Below are 26,426 nucleotides of genomic sequence, written 5' to 3'. Positions count from 1 at the left end.
AACGCAATTCAAATAAATAAAATCACATTCTGGAAAATTTATATTAATAAATATATTTAAAATGCTCAGTTCGAAGGAATAAATAGAAAATTTTAAAACAATTATCTGAAGAGACAATGCAACACAAACAATTAAAATAAAAGTATAAAAATTTAAAAATTTCCTAAAATAATAACTATGACAAATAAATATATATAAAGAAAACTATTTGAAAAAAAATTAAACTCTGCACCGTTATTGACGCAGTTTGAATAGGTAAATATAAATTTTTAAAACAGTTATTCGAAGAAAAAAATGCAACTTAAACAATTAAAATGAAATTCGAAAAAGAAAAAATTACTTAAAATAATAACAGTTATAATAAAAAATATATAAAGAATATTATTTGGAAAAAAGAATGATGGTGACTTTTTTTCCGCTCATGGGAAAGGAAACAAGGTTGCCATATATTAAGACATTCGCCAAGTGAACTATTCTTGGCGCAAACTGAACAAAAGTGCCAACATAAATTTGTGAATTTCTCCGTAAATTTCGCTCCAAATTTTACAAAATTTCATATTTAGACGTAATTTGAGTCGTAGAATCGAAATATGGAAAAAAATTGGTATGTTATTTCAGAAAAAGTCCGATTTTGTGTCAAAATACCTTTGTTAGAATAGTGCTATATATAAATCTAATATATATCCTAAGTCGCGCTTTCGAGACATGAAGAACGCAATTTGAATTTTGTCAATCGGCCCAGTAGAACGGGAGATATAGCGCTGTCCCATTTTTTTTTTTTTTTTTTTTTTTTTTTTTTTTTTTGAGCAGTGTACCTATTGATTATGAAATCGAATGATATAAGCATTGTAAATAGGAAAACAGTATAGCATTGTAAATAAGAAGCTGTACCCATGCACCCGCATACATTTCTACGTAACGTGACACAGTAAGGCAAAATATCAACGTAGTGTCCTATTATGAAATTAAATAAGCACCTATTACTAGTTATAACATTATTTTATGGATCTAGAGTTTAAGTATATGAAGTAAGTACCAATGTTTATATCACCAATGACTATTGTGTACCAAAATATAAGCGTATATACGCTTTTGTCTATATGTAATTGTGTATGTCCTTGTTTATATGTAATTGTACCCTTGTATCTACTAGTGTTATCACATATCTTGGCACTGTATAGTTAATATACATCTATTACGCACTGAATAATCATGTACCTAATGTGTCTGTATATATGTATATGAATTTATGTTCTGTATATATGATAATGTAACTATGCATCTGCACATTTTATCCTGTAACACGGCACCGTATCGCAAAGAACTAACTAGAGTTCCACTCTAAAATTAATTGCACCAAAGACACTGTACTACACAGTACTAATCTAGGGTCTAACTTTTAATTCACTGTACTAATTACTTATTCCAGCATAACATTGCGCACCTAATATTTCAGTATGTACATGTCTTCTGTAATCTAATGATAATGCTTCAAAGGGTCATAGTGTACTCAACATATGAGTACACATGTTATGCATATATGCTACCGTATCCATGCTTTTGCATACACTTTGTAACATGGCAATGTATTATCCAGTGTCTAACATTAATTAGCTTTAACGCCACTGTATGAAGTACCAAATTTGTATGTATGTTTATATATTAGTATATTAGCACAATGAACACGTATGGTTATCTAGATAAAGGTGCACGTGGCGCTATACCGATTAACCGTATTGATAGAGGGGTGGTGCCCACGTCCTCCGTCGCATGTCGCATGTCTCCGTAGTCTACGCTGATGTCCTGTCATATTGAATGGTTAACTGACAAATCGAATAGTAAGGGTTCCACTTCCACTTAATTTTAAGTTGTTTGTATGTGTCCTTTCCCTCTTCCCATAGAAGCAGTATTGATCTACGCCTGTAGTATACCCTGGGAAATGTTCTCAGTAAACATAATTCACATGAGCACATTGGTATCACAACAAAAGTAGACTATAAGAATATGAAACAAACCAAAGCCTTTTTGTGGCACTTGTCAACTTCTTGTTGTGGCACTTGTCAACTCTGCATCAATTAAAATTGTAATAAAAAAATTTACTCTTTGGTCAGCTGATTAGGTTTACAAATATTTTGTCTTTTCTTTCAGAAAAATATATTTCAGCCCGAATGGATGCTGCTTATTCAGTGGAGCTCAAGATATTTTGAAAGTGTATGGCTGGGAGCCCATGAGGACAATGGACACGCTAGTCATGGGATGGGGAAAAGTGTCTGACATAACATCCTCTGAAAACCAGCTGGTAAGAGCTCAAACTCATTATTTATACTTTCTGATTGTGTAGCAGTAAGCATCCCTAAGTTTTCAATTTTAAAATAATTGAAAGGAATTTTTTTTTAAATTGCTCAATATTTGTGTCATTGCTTAAGGCTGCAACATTACAACCGCAAGCATTGTTTTTAAGCGTACATTCTGAAAATTAAAAGATTTGAGCTTCCTGCATTCTATATTTATTTGTATTGTTTCTATTAGATTATAGGAGCCTTTTCATTAACAAATGTTTCTGTGTACGTTATGGACCTTCGCAAAATCCAGCCTTTCGATTCTTGGTTGAAACAGTCGTCTATGATCAAAACCCCTGGAAACGAAAGGTAAAATTGTTTTATTTTTAATCTGATTTAAAGTAACATGCCAAATAACGATTATTGGTGGATTTGAGCTAACAGGAATCAGCGTAAATATCCATAAATTTCCTAGACTCGTTTCGAAGGTTTTAAATATAGAACTTGCTTCTTCAGCTGCAGAAGTGCAAATGAGGAAACTAGAAGACGATAATAAGCGATAGAAATTAGAGGAAGGTATTAAGCTACCTGCGCTCCCTATTGATGAAAAAATTAAAAACATTTTCTATTTCTCATTTTAAACATTCATTTTTCAGCAAACATTTTTCACTAATAGAAATTATTTCATAGCTGCTTAAATTTTTCATCAGTAGATGGCGCCAGTAGTTTGCTTCTTGTGCTTGAGCACAGGCTTCTCTTTCGTTATTTGTACTTATGCAGCTGAAGAAGCGGGTTGTGTCTAAACCTCCGAAACCAGTCCTGCAAATTTATGAATATTATGCTGATTCTTCTTGCCTTAATTTCTCTAGCAATTGCTTCAATTCTAATTTAATGTTAAATTTGCTTCAGAGTCTTCATATAGATTCACGCATAAATGCTCTTCATTGGTCAATTTTGCCCTATAATTTTCAGAATTTTGAATGTCAGACGTATAGGTCTGAACGTATAGGTAAGAGGAAAATCTCACAAGTACCTACGTGACCATACACACGATGATTGCACGAAACAATAACCGAATTACTATTCGTCTGCCACAAGAACACCACCCCCACAGAGTTTCTAGAATTGTCTCTTGCTGTAGAAAAAGAGTCTTATCTCATTTTTGGTAGAGTTGTCTCAAATAAACTTTAATAATATGAAGTTTATTTGTTCTAAGTATAAAATTTTAGTTCTTCCATATTATCCCGTCGACTACAAAAACGGCCTCAAACATAGCGATTTATGGCCAATTATGGATAAGCCTGAAGTAACAACACACTGATCACATCTACACTTTCATTTGATGTAATCCGACTGATTCTCGATAAGGTATGTTTCATTTTTATGAACAAGGATATAAATTAACTATTACTTCTCTGTATATTTAACTTGCATTTTAAACAAAAACGATTTCAGATTCAGATTTCAGATGTACCTTCTACAGAATAGCAAGCAGTGGATTATTTTCACACTTGGGAGGTCCCTACCATCTACCAGTGTGCATTAATGAATACTATATAGTTAGCAGAATATGGCCGACAAAACAGTAACAGAAAGTTTGTATTTACAGCGTTCTAAACAGAACTTCTGGTTAAATAGAAACGCCTAACAAAGTAGAACGCATGAAAAAATTGTAGATGAAAATTTGATCTAAAATGTATAAATTAAAAAAAATAGAAAATCTGAAAGCGTTCGGATTTGAACGGTCGCCCAAAAGTGTTTGCAAAGGTTTTTTTTTTACTCTCCCTCTGAGCTCGCGGTCTACCAGTCTGCTGTTGCACTGACTCCTGCTAAACCATTTATTTTTGTTTTTTTAGCTCTTTTATTAAAACCCCTTCGCGCCGGGTAGCGCAAACGCACGCTTATCGCGGAGGCCGGCAGTGTCTTACGCGAGCGTCTGTCCAGGGGCGGGGGCTTTTTTGCTATTAAGCCTAAATCAATGAAATTTCCGATTTATTGTTTAATATGCTCTATAGAGTATTTAAACGGCTTATGCTTTATAGATATTTTTATATATACTTTAATTACCTTATTTCTTGTTTAAATGCATATTTTACACATTTTATTTTCATTACTCACCATTTTATGACTTTTAACATTATACATCTGAAAACTAAATATATTACTTAAAATTCTCTTTTCGTATGAAAAATTTGAAAACTGGGATCTACACACAGTCCTACGTTACATTCCTTGCACTCGTAATAACGACATTGATGATGAGGACATTAATTAATTAAGGATTAATGATGATGAGGACATTTCGAACATCTGTATGCCGACGTACTCGGCATACAGATGTCCGAAATGTCCTCATCATCATTAGATTCGCCAGATTCTTTATGATCAGAATATATCATAGTATTACTATCACTACTATCAGAATCTGTTTCAGAATCAATATCTGAAATATTTTGCATCATTTTTGCTATTTCATGCTCTGTTAAACATTTTCGACGCTTCGACATTGCAACGGTAAAAACAGAAAGAATTCACGTCTAACAAGATCTAATTATTTTCTAGAAACTGAACTGCAAACCGAAATACCCAACGCTTTAGCGAAAATAAAATTTCTCTACTTACAATAAACAACTACGATGTGCGAATTTAAAGAGACGTCATAAATCACGCCATTCGGAAACATTTATTTCCCCATTTGTTTATATAATGAAAAACACGTGTATGTGAGTCATGCTTCTCTCATTTCGAGTAGAAGGTCTAATGTACATGTATCTGAAACCATATGGACATACAGTGCCATCTTGTGGCAGAAATTATAGATTTTAAAACGTTCCAGGACACTGGAACACAAATACGTTATAGTCGGGGCTGAACGGGAAAATGCTCTGGCACGCCTGCGTGTCGGCCGGGAAGTGAGTGTGTTCGTTGCTGGCACGTAGACGTGACAGTCGGCGCGAAGGGGTTAACCATTGCTTTCTTTGCACTTAATGCCATATACAATTCAACAATCTGGCGCAGCCCGCAGAAAGGCCATAGAGCGACGTAAAGTCTGTCAGGAGGGTCGGGCTGCGTCCCTCATATCTATATCTACAATTCAACAATAAAATTTCAAAATTTTTAACAGTAGCATAGCAGCATATGTTTAGAATTCCCGATACAGTGTTAAATGTTGGCATACATTTTTATATTTTTTTTCAGTCTTTTCTTAGTTTATCAGGTTTAATGTTCCGTCTTACTTTCTTTGGAAACATCCAAGGACCTGACTCGGAACAGGGAGCTTAGCAAAGCTATGTTCAATAAATGTGGGAAGTAGACAGGATACACAGGAACCTTTATTATAAAAAACCCTTTATTTTTCACTCTTTACAATAATTTCCGTACTTCGGAATACAGAAACCAACTACTTGTGGTCTGAACGTAAGAATATAAAAATATAACTAAACTCTAACTTAAATTTGGAATAATAAACGTGGAAGATTGGCGTTATATTAACAGGAAGCCGTATGTAATACATAGAACTGTTAACACTACAATACGTTTAAAATTATCACGAGGATTAAACCTCTGGCCTGAAGGCAACCAGCAACCGAATAAAACTTCTAAGGCAAGCGGCCTGCTTCGACTAACTCATTCCTCTCTCTCGCTTGGCAAAAAGCCACAACTTAAGTACTTGGCGTTCGCCAGACAAATTTGCATAAATAAGTTAACGCTTTTAATTCTGGCCGGAAGTAGAAAATAAGAAGTGATAGTAAAGATTTAAAATAAAATAAACTTTAGTAAAACTTAAGATCCTTACATACTTCCCGCCAGAGTTAATTAGTCTGAAACTGAGGTCTAAAACGATCTTGTTGAAAACTTTTAGCTCTAGAATCTAACGCGAGGCCAATCTTTTACAAACTTTTCTCACTAGAAACTAGAAATTTTTTTAAAAAAATTTGTTTTTACAATAGCAGCTCAATGGATACCCAATTTTTCATCTGTACTACATCTAAACAGGAGCTTTTATTCAAATCTGGTTCCTTCCAGAGATCTGGAAGGAAAACTAGTTTAATGAAATGTTACACAAGGAAATGGCAAGTAACATGCATATTTATATTTCTCTTAACATTCTTATTCATTCATGACTATTTTAATTATCTCTCCCCGTGCAATTTGACATGTGTTGTAAAAGAACACCAAACACGAATGTGTTTATGTATACGTGTTCAACACTGCCTCCTACAATCAAAATACTAACGTGTTAAAATTCAACATGACAAGACCTCGTAACACACCCTATCTTCAACTCTAAACCCTGAGGTACTATTCTGAAAGTGGCTAACTCTGAAGTGTAGCGTCAGAGAGCCTAACTACATTCATTCAACCTTTAACACATATTCACCATAATTTGGTCTTTTTTCAGTCACACGAATAAGTTTTAAAATTTTTGGCATTACTTTCACTTTTACCATATCACAGTATTTCTTAACATTTAAAATAACAGTTCACATTGTGTATAAGAACATATTAACATGCCGTTAATTTTACGCATTTTAAAACATACATTAGTAGTACATTGTTAACTTCTACTCTTTTCAAAGCAAGTGCCAATTCTTCTACATTGAAATACTACATTTCAAAAAGTCTTTCAGACTAAAACTTCTTTTTTGCCAGAATGTTTTAAATAAAATTTATACAATAACTTTTACAATATTTAAGTATTTACACATCGCTATTGTACATCAACTTTAGTTTTACGCGCGAGTAATTGAAAAACATATTACCAAAATCGGTAACAACTCATTTCTCGCCTTTTTGGCGATAAAGGTAGACCTCACATGAGGTAAAACATCTTGAAATCTGCTACTTGCAGTAAGAATGAAAGATTAACTTAAGTTTGCAAAGTAACATAACATTTTACTTATCTTTGTGATATTCGGACATTCTTTTCTGAGCCCAGTCCTGGAAGGTAGCGCAGATTCTGGTTTGATTTATCCTCCTTCTTGTGCAGGCTCGCCCTTCAGTGTCTTCCTCTAGAAGCTTTCTTTTTCCTCCAGTTCGGTCACCCTTAAATACCTTCTTTTTCGCCTCTGCCTGTGGTCTTGGCCGTTTGATGGCAGCTGGTCTTGGCGGAACCGGGACACTTCTTTCGCATTCCTGCTTGGACCTCGTTGCTGGCCGTTCAAATTTTTCTTGTATCTTTTCCTCCGCCGCTGGTGGCCCTTCCGCAGTTCGGCGACATTTGCTGCGGAGAGTCCTGTCCGATGAGTTGATCTTCCGTTTGGGAGCCGGGTTATAGTTGCCGTTATTTCTCCTGGCCTTCTTTGGATTCGTCGTACTTCTCCCTTCTTCATTGTGGGGGTGTTCGTGAGCTCTCTTTTCTGGACGGTGGAACGGCTTCTTTTTCTTGTTACCTTCAACTTTCCAACGGGGAAACTTTCTTTTCAATTGCTCCTGCCTGCTAGTGGCTTGTCCCTGTGCTTGACGTTGTTCCACCTCTGGAGCTTGTGCCTGCCGTGCCGGATCCTGCAAAAGATCTTTCAAAATTTGCATTTTTTTACGATCATAGTAGGGTTTTATTTGATCAATGTTTGCGGAGCACGTTTCACCATTTCTGGCTTTTAACACCACTACAACGTGAGTTATTTTTTCTATGACATATGGTCCTTCAAATCGTGGAAAAAAATTTGGCAATTTTATCTTCTGGTGCTGAAGAAAGTGAATGCTTAATTTTTAACACTTCATCCCCTACTTTATAAGTTACTCCCCGTCGTTTCATGTCATAATAAAGCTTCTGTTTTCTCTGTGCTACTTCAGTATTCTTTTTTGCTTCTTTAATTAATTTTTCTATATCACCCATTTTAAATTCTGGGGCTCTTTGTTGCACATAAAATAATTTATCTAACGACGTTATAATCTTTCTGCCTAAAAATAACTCAGTAAGAGTTTTGCCCGTTGTATCATGTTTTGCGGTCCTAAGGGCGAAAGCAAATTCATTGACATAGTTATCCCATCTTTTATGAAAATTTTTAACATAACTACGGATAATTTTCACTATATTTCTATTGACCCGTTCCGCTATATTTGATTGCGGCCGATACGGGACCATTTTTAAATGACGTATGCCCAGTTTTTGGCACATGTCTTCAAATACATTACTTACAAATTGAGGACCATTATCCGATATAACTTTTAGGGACGCCCAGTATTTTAAAATATATTTATTTAAAATAGAATCACTAACTAATTTCGCGGAGGCTCGTTTTAAGGGAACAATTTCGGTCCACTTACTAAAATGATCAACCATAACAAGGAGATAGCGACTTCTATTTAACTGACTTTTTGGGAAAGGGCCCAATAAATCGATGCCAATTATTTCATTTGGAAATTCGGATTTAATACTATTTAGAAACCCGGCCGGGCGGAAATTAATATAATTAACTGCTTGACATGTTGGGCAGGACTGGACATACGCCCTTGTTAACTTTTGCAGTTCAGGAAAATAGACTGCCTCGCGTACGCGTTGGATAGTTTTTCGAATACCAGCATGAGAAGCTAAAGGGCTGTCATGCTACTCCTGCAGGATATTTAATCTAAGACTAGCTGGGATAACAGGTCGAAATTCGTTGTTGGAATTCGTAGTTTTTGTATAAAATAATAGACCATCTATTAGTTCGTAATGAGCCGCCCTATTTCTTATCGCCACAATATCTTGGTGGCTAAAATTTTCAGGATCCTTTAAATACTCATAAGTGCTTCCAAACTCAGGATCCTTACCCAGTTCGGTTATTACAGTTTCTCGGGAATTTATTGTACATGCTGTGAGCATTGCCACCTTTACAGTATTACCTTGTTCATCTATTTTAATTCTGGATAGGGCATCTGCTACTATATTTTACTTTCCGGGGGTATGCTTGATTACCAGATTATATTCTTGTAGCTTGAGTGCCCATCTTATTAACCTTGGGGATAAGTTTTTCCCTGAGTACAATCTAGTTACCGCCGCATGATCAGAGTACACTGTTATTGGCGCCTTTCTAAAATAGACTCGGAACTTTTGCACTGCTAACAGAACTGCAAGTGCCTCTCTTTCGGTCGCGGAAAATTTCTTTGTGTTTGATTTAAAGTTCGGCTAAAAAATGCCACGGGCTGCTGATTTTGTGAAAGTACCGCTCCTACCGCATAATCCGAAGCATCCGCTGAAATTTCTAAATTCTCATCCTTTTCAGGAAATTTCAACACAGAGGCTTGCGTTAATGCTTGCTTTAATTTTTCGAACGCACTATTGGCTTCGGCCGTCCACGAGAATCTTGCCTTCTTTCTTTTTAATTTTAACAATGGCTCAGCGATAGCCACAAAATCTTTTATAAAGGACCTATAATATGAACAAAGTCCTAGAAAAGAAGAGAGCTTCTTTGCCGTGTTTGGAGTCGGATACTTTTGTACAGCGATTATTTTTGATTCATCTGTCTCGATCCCTTTTTGAGATATTTTGTAACCTAAATATTTTAATTCAGGGGCTGCAAATTTGCACTTTTCGACATTAACTTTTAGACCGGCCTCATTTAATAAAGAAAACACCTGTCTTAAATCCTGTACATGTTGGTCGAGATTATCACTAGTAATAATGATATCGTCTAAATAGATAAATGTGGACTTTCCAAGAACAGGCCTTAACACAATGTCCATACATCGCTGAAATGTTGCCGGTGCCCCTGAAAGGCCAAACGGCATACGCAGAAATGCATAAATGCCAGACTTGGTTATAAAAGCAGTCTTAGGCACGTCCCCAGGCCTAACCCCTATTTGAAAATAACCAGTCGTTAAGTCTAAAGTCGTCATATATTTGGTCGATGTTATGTTCCTTAGAATTTCTTCAATAATAGGTAACGGATATACCGGATATTTAGTTATGGAGTTTAATTTACGGTAGTCAATCGCGAATCTCCACCTTTTTGGATGTGTAAAAGGCCTTCCCTGTCGTAAGGGATCGTGCGAAATTAGAAACGGAAATTTTCAGCATATATCAGCAAAGAATCGAAAATCTCTCAAGCTTTATTTTAAGAAAAATTAACGTCTTCAAGCTCTTGTATGGAAACCGTCCGGATCCTGAGATAATTCAAGTGATTTTGCCGAGGTTACTTCCCCAAGTGCAAGACTTTATTGAAATAAGAAATCCGACTACACTGGAAAAGTTATTTGAGCTAGCAATCCAGTTTGAAAGTAGAAGAACGGCGGACATTGAAAGAAGACGCCAATATCAACAACGAAACCAATTTGGTGCGCCAAGACCACAGCAAAGTCAAGCACACGGCTACGGAAGCAAAGCAAATCAGTGGGCAAGGAAACCCGAGCATTCAAAAACAGCCGGCGAACGTCGACAGTTCAATAGCAACCCAAGAAAAAAGTCTCAAGGCCAGTGGAAAAAGAAGGAAAGCATGGAAACAAAAAAGGATTTAAACTAAAACGGATTTCTGCTGACGGGAGGGTGCGGAAATCCGAAGGCCACGAAAACCCCTCTTCGTACAAGTTAAATACAGTAATGGTGAAAAATTAGACTCTTCCGAAGATTGAAGTGTTGGTGAATAATATCCCAGCCACCGCACTCCTGGATACAGGCGCGCAGTGTTCCTGTGTGGCAGAAGATTTTTTTAAGGAAGTATTTTCGTAAATATCACATATATAATTTGGATAATACGACAATGTTAGCTGCGCAAGGAGAAAGATGTAAGTGCATAGGTAAATTACCACTATACATCCGTATCAAGGACGAACAAGTAAAGGTTATGGTTTTCATAGTAAAGAATCTGCAAGCACATATTATCTTAGGAATAGATTTTCTTTCAGAGGCACAAGCAACGCTGGATTTTAATGAAGCGTCCCTTAAGCGGACGATGAAACCAGTTCGAGAAGAAAAGGCTGAACTGCCGATGTTAAACCTTGACCACCTGCCTAATGAAGAGCAACGAAGAATCCGACAAGTGGTAAGTGAATTTGCTTCGTTATTTAGTGATATTCCAGTATTTACTCAGGTTACTAACCATAGTATTGACACCGGAGATTCAATGCCAGTTCGCCACAAAGCATACCGGTATGATAAGAATAAGGAAAAAATTATAGAATGGAATATCACCGATATGCTACGTAAAAAGATCATAACGCCCATCTCAAGTAGTTATGCTAGCCCGGTGGTTTTATTAAAGAAAAATAATGACTATCCAGTGTAGTCGGATTTCTTATTTCAATAAAGTCTTGCACTTGGGGAAGTAACCTCGGCAAAATCACTTGAATTATCTCAGGATCCGGACGGTTTCCATACAAGAGCTTGAAGACGTGAATTTTTCTTAAAATAAAGCTTGAGAGATTTTCGATTCTTTGCTGATATATGCTGAAAATTTCCGTTTCTAATTTCGCACGATCCCTTACGACAGGGAAGGCCTTTTACTAGGGCAGTCTTGAAATTTTCGTAAGTATAGGTGGGACTTCCTGCTTGACCCAAGAGACTTCTGCCTATACATTTGAACCAGTTAAGCGCTTGGCCCCTCAAAGCGCTGGTAGCTAAGGTAACTTTTTGAAACTCGTGCACGGGGTACAGCATGAAGTGGTCATCCAATTTTTCCAAAAAACTGCTTACCGGTGAGTTTCCATTAACCTATTAACTGCCGCGGGCGTATATATACGCCTTGCTCAGCCGATGCGTTAAATGCCACGGGCGTATATATACGCCTTGCTCAGCCGATGCGTTAACTGCCCCGGGGATATATATACGCACTTCCAAAATACTATCACTTGCTTTGCGCTGCTATCCGTAAAATTATTTACAAAGCTTTGGAATGCTACACCACAATGGCCTTGACAAAGTATGCGAAGGAGGATACTATTTCAGAGAAGTGTGGGGGAGAAATTGGAGAGAGGGGTGTGTTTAAAGCGGTGAAAGTAATGACTGCGCGGTATTGGCTGGTTTTATTTGAGTAAAACGTATTTTTTAAAAAATTTATTCTGCGTCCTCCGTTTTCGTTTACTTTTTGTAGTAGATTCCAGGAATAAAGAAAGATATAACGGATGTTTCAAACCCATTTATCTTTTTTGAATTATTTTTTGATGAACTGCTCGTGCTTCATATTGTTACTGAAACTAACCGTTTTGTAGATAGTTTATGAACCAACACTTTGCAAACGAAAAACCAAGAACGAAATCGTGGCATTCAACCAGTTCAGAAGAAATATATGTTTTTTTAGGCGTACTGATTTCACAAGGTATAACACTGAAACCTAATATTACACTTTACTGGTCTAAAAATGAATTGATCGAAACTTCATTTTAGGAATCTTTTTTTATTATAAAAACATCATTTTTATTACTTTTAATACTTTATATCCTTTTATATACTTTTACTCAAAACATTAAATTTTGTGCATTCATTTTTTTTATTTATTATTTTGTGCAAGTAAACCGTTTTCAGAAAGTAAAACTTGCACTTATTTTGCCCCTAATAAATTGCATAACTACGCGCGCATGTGGGAAGAACAGGGGCACTGGGAAAAGAATCTTGTACGTTTTCCGTAGCAGTTAAGGGGTTAAATGTTGCTTCTGGTTTCATCGAAGCGCGCATGGTCTGGACGATGTAACCAAATCCTTCCAGGGCGGCAGCTGGCATTTCTGGATTCTGAGCCGTTTCTGCAGGCAGCACAGGTTCTTCTTGAAACTCGGCCATGGTTATTCTTCTTCGTTGAGCGCCACTATCAGGTTCAATGTTCCGCCTTACTTTCTTTGGGAACATGCAAGGACCTGACTCAACAGGCAGCTTACTAAAGCTATGTTCAATAAATGTGGGAAGTAGACAGGATACACAGGAAGGGTATACAAAACCCTTTATTTTTCACTCTTTACAATAATTTCCGTACTTCGGAATACAGAGACCAACTACTTGTGGTCTGAACGTAAGAATATAAAAATATAACTAAACTCTAACTTAAATTTGGAATAATAAACGTGGAAGATTGGCCTTATATTAACAGGAAGCCGTATGTAGTACAGAGAACTGTTAACACTACAATACGTTTAAAATTATCACGAGGATTAAACCTCTGGCCTGGAAGGCAACCAGCAACCGAGTAAAACTTCTAAGGCAAGCGGCCTGCTTCGACTAACCCCTTCCTCTCTCTCGCTTGGCAAAAAGCCACAACTTAAGTACTTGGCGTCCGCCAGACAAATTTGCATAAGTAAGTTAACGCTTTTAATTCTGGCCGGAAGTAGAAAATAAGAAGTGATAGTAAAGATTTAAAATAAAATAAACGTTAGTAAAACGTAAGATCCTTACAAGTTTATCATATCAATATTCAGTTTTCTTAGTAAAATAGCTACAAAACCAAAACTCTTTTTTTTTTTTTTTTTTGTCTTTTTACGATTAACGTTTGCGTTAAATTTATTAATTTAATATCGTATTAAAATATTTAATATAATGTTCTATGTCATCTTCTTCAAAAAAATGAACGGATATCATGTTCTCCGTACTTGTACCACATACACTTCAGTTCAACAGAAAAAACATTAAATATTTTGTAGAGACATTAGATATTTTTGGAAGCAGGCAAGATGAAAAATTAGCAGTGCCTTCCCCGGGAATCGAACCGAGGACCTCTGGAATACGCGCTCAGCGTGCAGACCACCACACTACGAAGGCATGCGAAGAAGGCGGGGACAATACCTTATAATTTAAAAACAACATATCTTTAGAATTCTGACAGACTGCTCGCGCGCTGTAAATAAAAATGTTTTATTCCGCACAGTGTTGCCACTGCTCATTTTCAAATCATCAAGGTTGTTAATTAATTCGTTTACAAAATATGAAATATGTAATAAAATAAATTCGAAATTTAAAATTCGGGCTAAGTGCACATATTGAGGTGAAGGATTACGTTATTCAAAATTAGATGGCCCTCCATATTATCGCTTTTTCACAGTGCGAGGAACATGCGTACTTCGTTATATATTTTCTTTAAAAATAATACGGGATGATAATATTTGGTGGCAAACATTTTAAAAGTGAATCGCCGTTTAGAGTGAAAGACGCAAAATCCTTTTTCGGGGTTAATAGGCTATTCAGGCTAATTCACTTTGGGCTAATAAGTGAAAATAGAGGAGTTAGTTCTTAAAATCTGTAACATTAGACGAACAAAAGTTTTGAAATAAGAAACATGGATTCGTTCTGTTTAGAGAGACAAGAGGAGAACACTAAAGGAAATGAGCGATCCCATATTAATTTATCTCAAAATTCCATGCTTCCCTCCAGCAAAATTAAATTACCCTAGCAGAAAAGTATAGATAATTAGTTTTGACCTAATTGCAAGAACATTTAATTATAGGACTCCAGACTCTTAACAATACAGTCTTGTTGAAACTTTGCAGCTATATAAAAGAGTGATCCTTTCGTTTTATGGAACTTAAGGGCAAATTCAGTATTTTCTGCAGTTAATATAACTTCGTACAAGGAAGTAAAAATACTACGAACTTCATATACGCAAACTCTCTTACGTCCGAAGACATCCTTTCGCTTTCGCTTTCCCAAAATATTATTTTTAACTTATTTCTCTTATCTTCGTTAATCGATCATCAGTGTAAGTGATCTTTTTAGAAATGCACTTAGCAAGACAAAAATTAGATAATGTTACATAAAAAGACGTGCTATTGGCAGATATTCTCGAGGTTAATGACCAAAGAACAGTTTCTTTTTCTTTAGTTTTTTTTTTCTTTAGTGCAAAGAAAGCAGGAAAAGAGTATGTAATCTTGCGGACAAGTAGATAAATATTTGAAGAAGGAACTATCTCGAACGGCTCGAATCATAAACCATTTCCACGGAAATTGCAATGCATCTTCTTTTAGCTTTTGACTGAAATGAAAGTTTTATAAATTAGTTGTAGCAAGTAAATAGCTACTGGATAATGGATTAAATAATGGATATTTCCCTTTAGGGCTTAATGTTATCGGCCTGGAAAATTTCGCCAAACCTATGAAAGATTCTGTGGCTTATTGTTCTAGTTTGAAATTTATTTATAGATAAAATTAGCTTTAGTAATTCTCTAGTAATAGTAAGTACACAAATACAAGTAGAGGTAGACTGTAGGCTAACTCAAATTTAATATAAACTAGTCATTGCTACTTGACAGGTGTCAAAAATTCATATATCAGCAGAGAAGGCAGTTTACACGACCTCACAAACCAACTCCGGTTACCACAGTGTCTGGCTTCACCGCAAATACGAAAATCACTAACCAAAATGCATATCGGGGGGGGGAGGTCATAGGTGGTTGTCTTGGGGCTAAATAAGTTTGTAGCGAGTTCTCTCTCTCTTTCTCTCTTAGTACACATTCACTTGCTATTTAAACTTAACCTAATTTACATTCTGATAGCAGCCACTGGAAGAAACTGGAACTGCAGAAAAGAATAAACATAAAAATAATGTTAGTTAAAAATAAAGCTTATAATTTCATTACAGTTTACAACTGTTTCTTCTGTAAACCTTATCTATACTTGTTTTGTGCTATATTTTAATTGACAAATAGCTTAGCAGTTGTAGGATTTTATGTTAAGTAACCTATAATAACTTGAACTTTAATTTCTACTTTCGGTCGCCCTCATCAATATGTAAATTAGTTTCTGATTATTTAAGCCGGGGGTTCGAATGCTTAAAGCCAAAGCTTCTAGCGACGTCGCTTTACAGCCGGCTCTGCCAAAGTTATTCTGGATTTTAGCATCTTGCTAGCCGTCTTTTAAAATACGCGTCGACAATTACCATGAGCGAGTTTAAATATAGTCTATTTTATGTGTAGTGTCTCTCACTACATTAACTGCATTTGAGCATATCTTATGTTATTTGAAATATCCGCTAGTATTCTATCGCACTAGAGGTTCATCAGTCTTACGAATAGTGCCTTCTGTTTATTTTAGAGTTAAATAATTTATTCAACCTTCTTAACACCTAATCATTTGTACACGGTAATACACATCATATTGCATAACTGTCATTAGCATTCGATTATATAGGTATGTAAGCATTATATATGTTAATTTATAAGGCATTTTCTTCCTGCTTTCTGCATGCCTTCGTGGTGTAACCATAGCACACTCGACGCGTATTCGAAAGGTCCAGGTTCGAGTCCCGGCGAGGGCATTGCACATTTTTCATGTAATCCTGCTTCAAAAATACCTAATTTCTCTAATTATTTACCAGTTATTTTATGTTACGAACCTTTACTGTCACCTCTCCCTTTCCGATTTTCTGCCAGAAAGCAAATTCTAGCTCGCGTTTATTTAAGAGAGAGTTTGAGAAAGTTTTACTCAAAGCGTGTTCCGCCTGCTAAAGCCTTCGTTACTATCTGATATTCTACTATAGCATTCCTGTCAATGGCGCTGCTTTATTCTTGCAGATTGTGATGCCACGCCGGAGTAGCGAGCCGACTTGAGCGTTGACTTATCTCTGCGTTACCTTTGACTAACTAAGATTTAGTTTTAATTTTAAATTCTGCTTTTTTGATTCCACGCCATAAATTCTCGCTGGTTTTGCAAGCACCAACAGTGCCTTCTGCTCCGTTTATTTGAGTTCTTAATAAAAGGTTATTTTACACCCTTAATACGTTTGAGTATGCTTACCTAGACATAACGATAAGTCTCTTAGCAAAAGACTTGAGTCTTGACTTAGCGTATATTATTAAAACAAGTGAGACTCTAAGTCTAATATACAATACTCCAGCCCTGTAACTAAAACGCAATAAAATAGAAGCTTTATTGCATTTAGTAACTGAAAGATTCTGTGTTAAAATCTTTTAATGTATAGGGGATCTAACGGGAAAAACACACTGACAAAACAGTGATGCGATAACCATATTATCAATTAACAAGACGATGACGCTTAAACCCCATATATTCCGAGCTAGTAGTAATATCCTAACGGAAACAATTGTTCTTAGAATCTTCAGTTTTGTTCAAATGAAGGAAAGCTAGTATTACTGTTAACATGATATGAATATGACTTGCATGAAAATGAACTTAGCTTTTATTGTAAATGCCAAGCTGTGCTAATTTTGGGTAATCAGATCGAGCTTCCCCAGTGGTGATATAATAAGAGATTGTTCGATAACGAATAGCAGCTAATCTACATACCGTCATTTCATTTAATAGTTTTATGACTAGATTTCAGTAATTTACTCGGAAGACGAGTGTTTCAAGATCGTTTTAAGAAACATTGGGATATATTATTTGATCTCTTTGTAACGCAATGCTCTTGTAATCTGTACCTATTAATTAATCATGCTTCCCAAAAATTTCCTACTGTAACATTGCATCGAAATATGTATATATAGGTGTAAAAAAATCCATTAAATGTTTTGTGCAAACTGGAATAATTTTGAGAGCGTACTCTCAACAGAGAATAAAACCTACTAGGAAAAATACCATTCATTTAAAAATTTAAATAAAGTCCAATCGTTGAATTTGTTACTCAAAAATTCGTTAAAGTTTTACAAAATATGAAATCCATAATACAACAAATCCCAAATTTCGAATTTAAGCTTCCACATGCCCATATTCGCAGTAGGATTACGTCATTCAAAATTAGATGGCTCTCTGTACCGTTGTTTTATCAAAATGCGAGAAATAGACATACATTTATGCAGATTTCTCATTATTTAATTTCTTCAAATATAATGCAGGACTCTAACATTTGGTGGCAATGGTTTGAAAAGTGAAACGGACATTTACAGTTGTTAGTAAAAACCAACACAGAGTTAAAAGAAGTTTTAAAAAAGGGAAAGAAATCTGAAAGGTTTCAAATTTTAACGGATGCCCAAAAGAATTTGTTAAGGTTTCTTACTCTCTCACTGAGCTCGCAATCTACCAGTCTGCTGTTGCACTCATTCCTACTAATCTTCTTTTTTTTTCAGCAAAATTATATACAAATAGTATAAAAGTAAGATAGCAGTATACGTACAGAATTCCCGGTGTAGCGTTAACTGCTGGCGTACACTTTTCTGGGTTTTTATTTATTTATTTTTTTTTTCAGTCTTTTCTCATTTTATCGGATCAGTGTCCAGATTTTACTTAAGATAAGCTTTACAAAATTGTTTCTTGTTTCTTTTATTACAAACGTTTTGTGCATTGATTTATTAAACATCATATTCTTGGCCTTTACGCCACATAAAAGTCGATTCAACAGCTAAATTAATAACAGTTTCCGATAGAGAGTCTCGCGCGCTGGAGATTATTTTTTTCATAGTGTTACCACTGCTCGCTTTCAAACCGCTGGGTGTATTAATCAAAAATTCTTCAAAGTTTTACAAAATAGGAAGTAGATAATAAACAAAACCCAAATTCCAAATTTGGTCTTCCAGATTCCCATATTCGGGTTGAAATGTACGTTATTCAAAATTTGACGGCTTTGGTACCGTTGTTTTTCCAAAATGTGAGAAACATGTATGCAGATTCTTCATTATTTAATTTCTTTAAATATAATACAGAACAACAATCTGAAAAGTGATACAACTCATTTAAGTATTTTGTAGCAATGTGCCGTTTTGAGACTAATATAATATTCCGGACTAGCGTCCGTTTTGGATTAATAACTCAGTTGAACATATCTTATTATTAAGAAGCTATTTAACACGAGTGTGAAATTTCTTTAAAAATTGTTAAAAGCAAAAGCATATTTCACTTCAAGTATGACTATAAACTTTTTTCAAAACGGGTAATCTTTTATTAATCGATTAGTAAACACGGTCTCTTTTAATATTTTAGAAATTAATTCATTTGCGATTGCATTAAATTAATGCGATTGCGATTGCATTAAACTAATGCGATTGCGATTGCATTAATTTAATCCAAATTAGTTTAATGCAATCGCAAGTGACGAGACAAGCTTGACCCGCGTAAGAGTGCCATGACCAGTTTAAGTTTCAGTGTTAAAGGATCTCGTCTTTTTTGTTAACATGCAATGTAACTAAATCTATTTGAAGGTCTAGTATGTTGCGACTTCTCGCAAAGACTCGAAGATGAACACAACAGAGAAAAATTGTAAAACACTGTTTTATTGAACACAACAGTTTACAGACAGTACAGACTTAGGAGCTTACGTTGTCAACAATTACTTGTGGTAAGGGCCTTAAGAAGATAATGTAAAAGTAAATAGTAGTGCAACAATTGCAAGTTGACTCAGAAATCTACATCGGCGAGATAATAATTTCAAGAATGCGAAGCCGAGATTCAAAGTTCAGCAGCTTATAGAATTAACAACGTGCACTCTCAATAGCGAAAGCACGCTCTAACTATTCGTAATTTAGGTTAAATTTCACGCCGAACAAATATTAATTTAGCAGTCAAACAGCAAAAATCAACGTTATATTTGCAATATGCGTATATTACGATTATACGCATACGTTATGAGTTATATTGCGATTTTGCACTTTGGCAGCTGAGGATGGTGGTTCGGTAAAACCATCGAAACTAGTCCTGTGATAATTTGCAAATACAACACCGATTTTTTTGTTTGACTTCTAAATTAATAAACCTTTCGTACTTCAGTTTAAATACACTCTTGTTCACCCTAACTGGTTTACATCCTGGCGAGGAAACGCCACAGAAATGAGAAGAGACATAAAATGATAACAAATGAAAATAATAATATGAATGATGTCCAAAAGTTCGAATTTAAAAGAGAAACAACGAAATCACTAAAATCTTTGAAAATGCAAAACCCTAACACTTTTAGGTCTAGGAATTTTGAAGAAGTAGATATTTTGTTTAATCTTTGTTTTCAGCGAACTGTGAGCATCATCGCACGCTTGCAGTTTTTCGGCTGGTTACTTAGCTTCCTTTATTTTGTTGATATGAAGTACAATCTTTCCTAGGAACTTGTGAATTTTTTCATCGAGTGACCAGTTGAAAACGTCATTTGAATCCTCCGGGGGGTGGATCCATTTTGTCCTTCAATGTTTCGTTGTAGAGAGGCCTCTTTTGGGCCTTTCCGGATTTTCTTCACTTTTACTAGAAGCTGGAAATTCCTTCATCTCAAGAACTGGAACTATAGGTTTTCTTGGGATTTTCTTTCTTTCAAACTTTTTTAAGTGGGCGTTACACCCATGATAGCTTCTCACAGGTTCCTCGAATCAGAAAATACAGGGGGGTTCTTTACTCAGGTTTTTTTAGGCACAGTCTACTTCTATGCCCTTGATCCATTTACGGCAACGTTCTGATCTATTACATAAGTTCAGGGTATGCCCCAATTCCTGACATCTGCAGCACTGAGTTGTTTTTTTCTTGTGAGGAGTAGTTCCTAGTGCGCACACTTACATATAGGAAGGTTCTCTGCAGTTCTGTTTCTAGTTCCTGAGATTGTTTCTCCTTGACTATGGGGAATTTTTACCAGATTCTGGAAGATTGCTTTTTCATTAGCAGACGTGGGCAGGTTCTTCAATACCACTCGAATATGTTTTCCATTCAGTAGGTGGGTAGCTATATAACGGAATGTTGCTATCCTGCAGCGTTTTGCTCATCTTCCGGAAGTCCATCGATTTTTAGGTATAAAAAGATTTTCATATGCTCTTCCGAATCATCATCGCAGATTTCATGGAAAATTTCATCAAATTTGAGCTACTCTATTGAGTTTTGATCAAACACAATCGACGGTAGTTTTTCATTTTTCGTTTCTTCATTTTCTAGCTTTTGTTCTGCCTGGTTGCCTAAGAATTGTCTATCGGCTCCAAAGTTTCAGATGTCTTAGCGGGATTACGGAAGATCTTCCACTTATCATCATCATGTTTTTTTATGAGTACATCCGAATCGTCCATGTGTTGCTTTTTCAACAGGGCTTCCTCTTCACTCTCACCGCGTAAGTTAGAGCTCTTTCTTAACGCCTCCGAATTTTTATCCACTCCATGAATCCGGATTAGATTATACTAGCAAGGTTTTCCTCAGCTCTTTGCTGTTTCTACCGTGTTAAGCCTTGTTTATTGTCTGAGTCAGAGAGTGAACATACTTCTCCTGGTTGGAATAACAGGCTGGAATTTTATAAATTATTCGGAATCAGTATAATCACTGAAATCATCTTCTGTCAGGTCTAGTGCCCTGAAAAAAGACATTTTTAAGTTTAACACGAAGTCTATACTACTACGATTGTCATTTGCAGTCAGATGAGTAATTAATAATATCTAGTGATGAGAAAGTTTTGATTTCTGCTCACGATTTCTGTATTTCTGTATATCTTTCTTTAAAATCTGTTTAATCTATACATGTAGTTTCAGAGTTGAAAATGCCAGATAATAATTTATCATTAAGTTAGATTTGGTATTCTGGGTGCTTTCGGTTTTCCCCCGTCCTAATCATCTATGAAATGTAAAAAAATAAGGAGGCAAAATTAAAGAAAATAAGGGGTTCGGTATCGTGTACTCTTGTCGTATCAAGAATAAACACTTGGGTTTTGTGGTACACTTTAATTCTATAAGTATGACTATTTATCTTGCTGTCTTAGTACTTATATTCTCTATATGCTTACCCAAACGTTATTATTCAAATAATGGTTTTCATTTATAATTTAAGTATAAAAATAATTTCTGATATTATTCCGGAAACGACGCGATAAAAACGAGCGACTCTTATATCCGAGATCAATGTGTCTATTGCATTGTGGTTTACATAGCTGGAAAGAACTCTAAAGGGTTTGTTCTCCTGAAAGACTGGTGATGAGCGCACGTAAGCTCTTTCCAATTAGGAGCCCTTATTACGAAAACGATAGGACTAAATCACCCCAATGATGCTTTCAAACGTGAGGAATAAGACAGAACGTCGTTTGTCCATAGCTTGGGCTGCAAATGACGCTCACACAAAGGTGTACCAAAGCTTTATGAGTTCTCCGTTTCATCTATGAAATCCACAAAGTAATAAACACTTTGATTTCGATATACGTGACTTTCCTCTCCACCACTTTTCTCTCGGCATCCTGTAATTTTTTAATATAAATGTGCATATAAGAATTAAATATATATTTATATGAAAGCATGAATGTATTATGTCTCTCATGCAGCTTATACGAAGACATCTGCGGAGATCTGGATGATGATGATAATTCTCAATTTATTGGAAGACAAGAATATTTAGAAAGCGTCCATTGCATAGATAGTAAGTATCATTTCACGCTAATATACACTACCCTCCAAAAGGTAAAGAACAGCATGATTTTTTGGTCTAATTTGGAAATGAAGCAACACAGAAACCAGAAATTTAGAAAACACGTTTACTAAGCAGTTCTTTAATGAATGCGACATAGAATGTTTCTAAAGTTCAACACAAGCATGAATTACAACAAAAACTTGCACTCTTGGCAGAGAAGGTCTGTCGATATTGTCTTGACTGTCGATTAAGTTGTCAGTCAGTAAAATGGAAAGCAACGACTCGACACGGAGTATTCCTTGTTCAAGCTCATCTAGCGACCATGGAGGAGAACTTAAAGCAGCAACCTGTCTCCTAAGGTAGTCCTAAAGATACTGTATCGGATTTAGGTCTGGGGATTGAGTTGGCCATTCCATCCGCTCCATACCATGACCCTCAAAATACTCTTCAGCAACCCGAGCTCAGTGCGGTCGAGCATTGTCGTCCATCAGAAGAAATTAAGGACCAATAGCAGCATCATTTGGGCAGACCTATTCATCAAGGATCTCGTCTCGATATCTCGTACCGATCAAAGTTCCTTCGTGGAACACATGCAGGTCAGTGTGACCACCGAGAGAGATCCCAGCCCAAACCATTATTCCACCACCTCTGTAACTGTTTCTTTCCCCAGTGTGGTTGTGTCTCGTGCGTTGTTCTCTCCAGTTCAGCTGACAACCTGAATCACTCTCCAGTGTGAACCTGGACTCGTCTGTGAAGAGAACAGATGCCCATTGTTGACTGGTCCAGGAGATTTGTTCTGTTGCCCAATATAAGCGGGCACTTCTGTGTCCTCGGGTCAAGGGGACACAAACAGCTGGTCGTCTTCACCTGCATTGATCAGGCGTCTGCGCGCTGTAGCAGCTGAGATTCTTGTTCCTGTTGCCGCTAAATGGTCTGCCATGAGCTGAGGCACAGAATGTTACTCCTCTTTCGGGCCAAAAAAGCTAAATAACGGTTTCCCGCAGTTGTTGTAAATGTAGGTCTACCTGGAACATGTCTTTACCCTCGGATTCAAACTGATTCCATAGTCGGTGGACCACACTACGAGAGAAATTGTGACGTCTTGCAGCATCAGCTTGTGGCATTCCCATAACTGTTGTATCTAGCATTATTTTCTTACTCATTCTCAATTTTTTCAACGCTTAAATTTCGTAATTATTTTTACAGCAATAATTTATTAATTAATTTAAAAATATGAAAGCAAAAGTATCCCTCGTTCCATTTTGCACTCACAAATCATTATGATAATATGCAAATTTTTAAGCCCCGAAAATTCATGTCCGCGATGCTATCGTCATGCGATGATTTGTAGGTGCTTTAATTTTTACCACGATATTTTCAACAATGGTGTTTTAAATGCGATTGTCATGCGATGTTTTGTAACCGCTTTGTTACCGATGACTATGTTTTGTACCGCGATGTTTCATAACTGAGAAGTTTCCTACTTGCTTTCGTTTTTCCCACGGTGTTTTGTACGACGACGTTCAAACCTTACGTTGTTTTCTCAGTGTCGTTTCCGTCTGCGATGTTTTCGGCGGACACTAATGTAAATCCAATCGTTTCACCCATACTGCCAAAATACACCTTAGAATATGAACAAATATCATAGATTCTACTCTAAAGGTGAAGAAATTTACAATGTCGGATTTTAACACTAAAAAAATTAGAGACTTTTTCACTGAACAAATATTCAGAACTCTTTCACTGAGTTGCATGGAAACTAATCACTACGTCTTTCGCAAAATACATAATATTCTTTGACTTAGACTGTTAATCAAAATCTTAACTAGATACGTTCTTTTTCCTTAGATTCCAGTATTAACTCTGACCTTGATTTCTCCAAAACTCAAGTTCTGGGAGTGGATCTTTCAACTTTTCTGCCACCACTGGATGAACATTATCCTGGAGAAATTAAGGGTACAAATCCTTTTAACTGTACATACAAAATAACTAGCGTACAAGGAAAACCAGCGATGTTAGCACTGCCAACAGCTGTAACCCATCCATACAATTACGAGAAAGATGTAGCGTCTGAAAGTTCTGTAGATACTGCGGAGCAGAGTGTGTTGCCATCTAGACAAAAGGAGCCTTTAAGAAATTCGCATAGCTTATCATTTCCGGATTTGGGCCAGAAATGCGAAATGGAACTTATCCAGCAAGCCAGAAGTAAATCACTTGGCATAGAACTGGAAGATTTTTTACCGGTCAGTAGTTTTTTTTTTTTTTTTTTTTTTTTTTTTTTTTCCCTATTAGAAAATAGTTTATTAAAAATTACCATACATTTAAGTAAATAAGGCGAGAATTTTTAACAACTTTTCTTGTTTGTGAAGTTAAAGGTTCGGTTATATGCGAACTAAAAATTACTTATTAATAACTTGAGCATAAAAAATGATGTCATAAACTAAAATTTGTTTTTTATATTTTTATTTTATTTATACCTGATGTACACTAACCAGATACAGTGGAACCTCGAGATACGAGCATCTCTATAAACGATAAATTCGAGATACGAGGAAAGTATGAGCTAAAAATTCGTATCTAATTACGAGCATTGACTCGAGTAACGAGCAATGAACCATGCTTTGGTAAGCGTGGCGCTATTTCCCGATCCGGCTCGACTCTCGGAATCCCTCGTCAGATTACTCAGTGTCTTTGATCTGCGTGTTTGTGTTCTTGCGAGTTAATTGTTTTTTACATTTAAAGTGAAAATAATTTTTTCACTATGCCTCCCAAGAAGGCTGTTGTCTCAGATTGTGCTGCAAAGAAAACGCAGGAAGCCATAGCAGTTGAAATTAATAAAGAAATCATAGATAAACGTAACCGTGGTGTAAGAGTGACGGAATTGGCGAAGACTTAGGCCGTTCGACATCACCGATCTGCCCTATTCTGAAGAAAAAGGAAGAAATTAAGAAACTTGATGTGGCCATAAGTAATTACCGTTACTTCCAAGCGGCGTGCAAAACTGTACATTTCGTAACAATATTATCTTCAGTTCCAATCACAGCATTGTTTAGAATAAAGTCACAAATTTATTTTCTTTTAAAAACAACCGTGGGTTTTAATTGTACACTGCCCGCTGAGCAATATGAGATTTTTCGTGACCTGTGGTTTTATCTGAACTGCTTTCGTTCCTATCCCATCAATTATTTTATTTCCTATCATATTAAATATTACTGTAATTTCACCCATATTTCCAATAGGCGACAGCAAATAACTTTTCCCCTTCGTAGGTCATTAACATACATCGGAAACTTATCAATTTGTTGCCGAAATCTTTCGGAAAACTTTGACAAACTTTTACTTTTTCCTCGCAGAACTAAATTATTTCGTGCCATAAATCGATTGCAGCAACTCAAGTTTCTTTAAAGTTTTTACTTTCATTTGCATTGTTTTTGTGGCCCAGTTTAAGACAAACAAACGTATGCTCTTTCAATTAGCTATTCCGGCTATGAATTCCATTCTGGCGATTTTCTAGGACGCACTTCGCAACACTGTCGTCTGCGACAGGCCATTTCGTTACTCCTTGACGCAAAGTATATTAATTCTTTGGTATATTAATTATTATGATTTCATTTTTCTTCCACTCACGTGCGACGCATTCACCAAACATTCTTGCTGCAACACGATTTCCCTTTTGACAAATTGAATGACTTCACATTTGAAACCAGCAATGTGTTTGTTTCGTGTGGCAAGAGCCATATTTACTACTGAAAGAAACACTATATCATCTACATTTCAGCTAAAGCAAATGTGATTTACAAAACCCTTCGATGTTCGCTTTAAAATCACTGCTTCAAATGACTGGAGAAAGAGAAAACATCTGACGTCTAATTCGGCGAATTCCTTCGGGTCGGAAGTACGTTTGATACTGCAATTGTTTTCCCTTTTTTGAAAATTTAGAATAACATTCTTGTTCACACCTGCCTGAGTGTAACCCATCCTATCTGAAAAAGAATTTACTCCCCGTGCACATAT

General features: G+C 36.0%; 1 protein-coding gene across 2 annotated transcripts in view; it reads left to right on the top strand.

Annotated features, from left to right (window-relative positions):
• The window catches only part of LOC118199580 (katanin p80 WD40 repeat-containing subunit B1-like), a 331,155-nt gene that overhangs the window by 264,682 nt on the left and 40,047 nt on the right, over positions 1 to 26,426 (top strand). For both annotated transcript variants that reach the window (XM_085813586.1, XM_085813587.1), the window contains 4 exons: positions 2,149 to 2,299; positions 2,530 to 2,648; positions 22,327 to 22,421; positions 24,261 to 24,655. In XM_085813586.1, the coding sequence (XP_085669712.1) occupies positions 2,149 to 2,299; positions 2,530 to 2,648; positions 22,327 to 22,421; positions 24,261 to 24,655 (760 nt within the window). The remainder of the gene's footprint in view (positions 1 to 2,148; positions 2,300 to 2,529; positions 2,649 to 22,326; positions 22,422 to 24,260; positions 24,656 to 26,426) is intronic.

This window comes from Stegodyphus dumicola, chromosome 3 (genome assembly GCF_044657685.1).
Source record: "Stegodyphus dumicola isolate Sdum_Otavi_A_Nest chromosome 3, ASM4465768v1".
Classification (NCBI taxonomy): domain Eukaryota; kingdom Metazoa; phylum Arthropoda; class Arachnida; order Araneae; family Eresidae; genus Stegodyphus; species Stegodyphus dumicola.
This window is presented reverse-complemented; position numbering and strand designations above follow the sequence as displayed.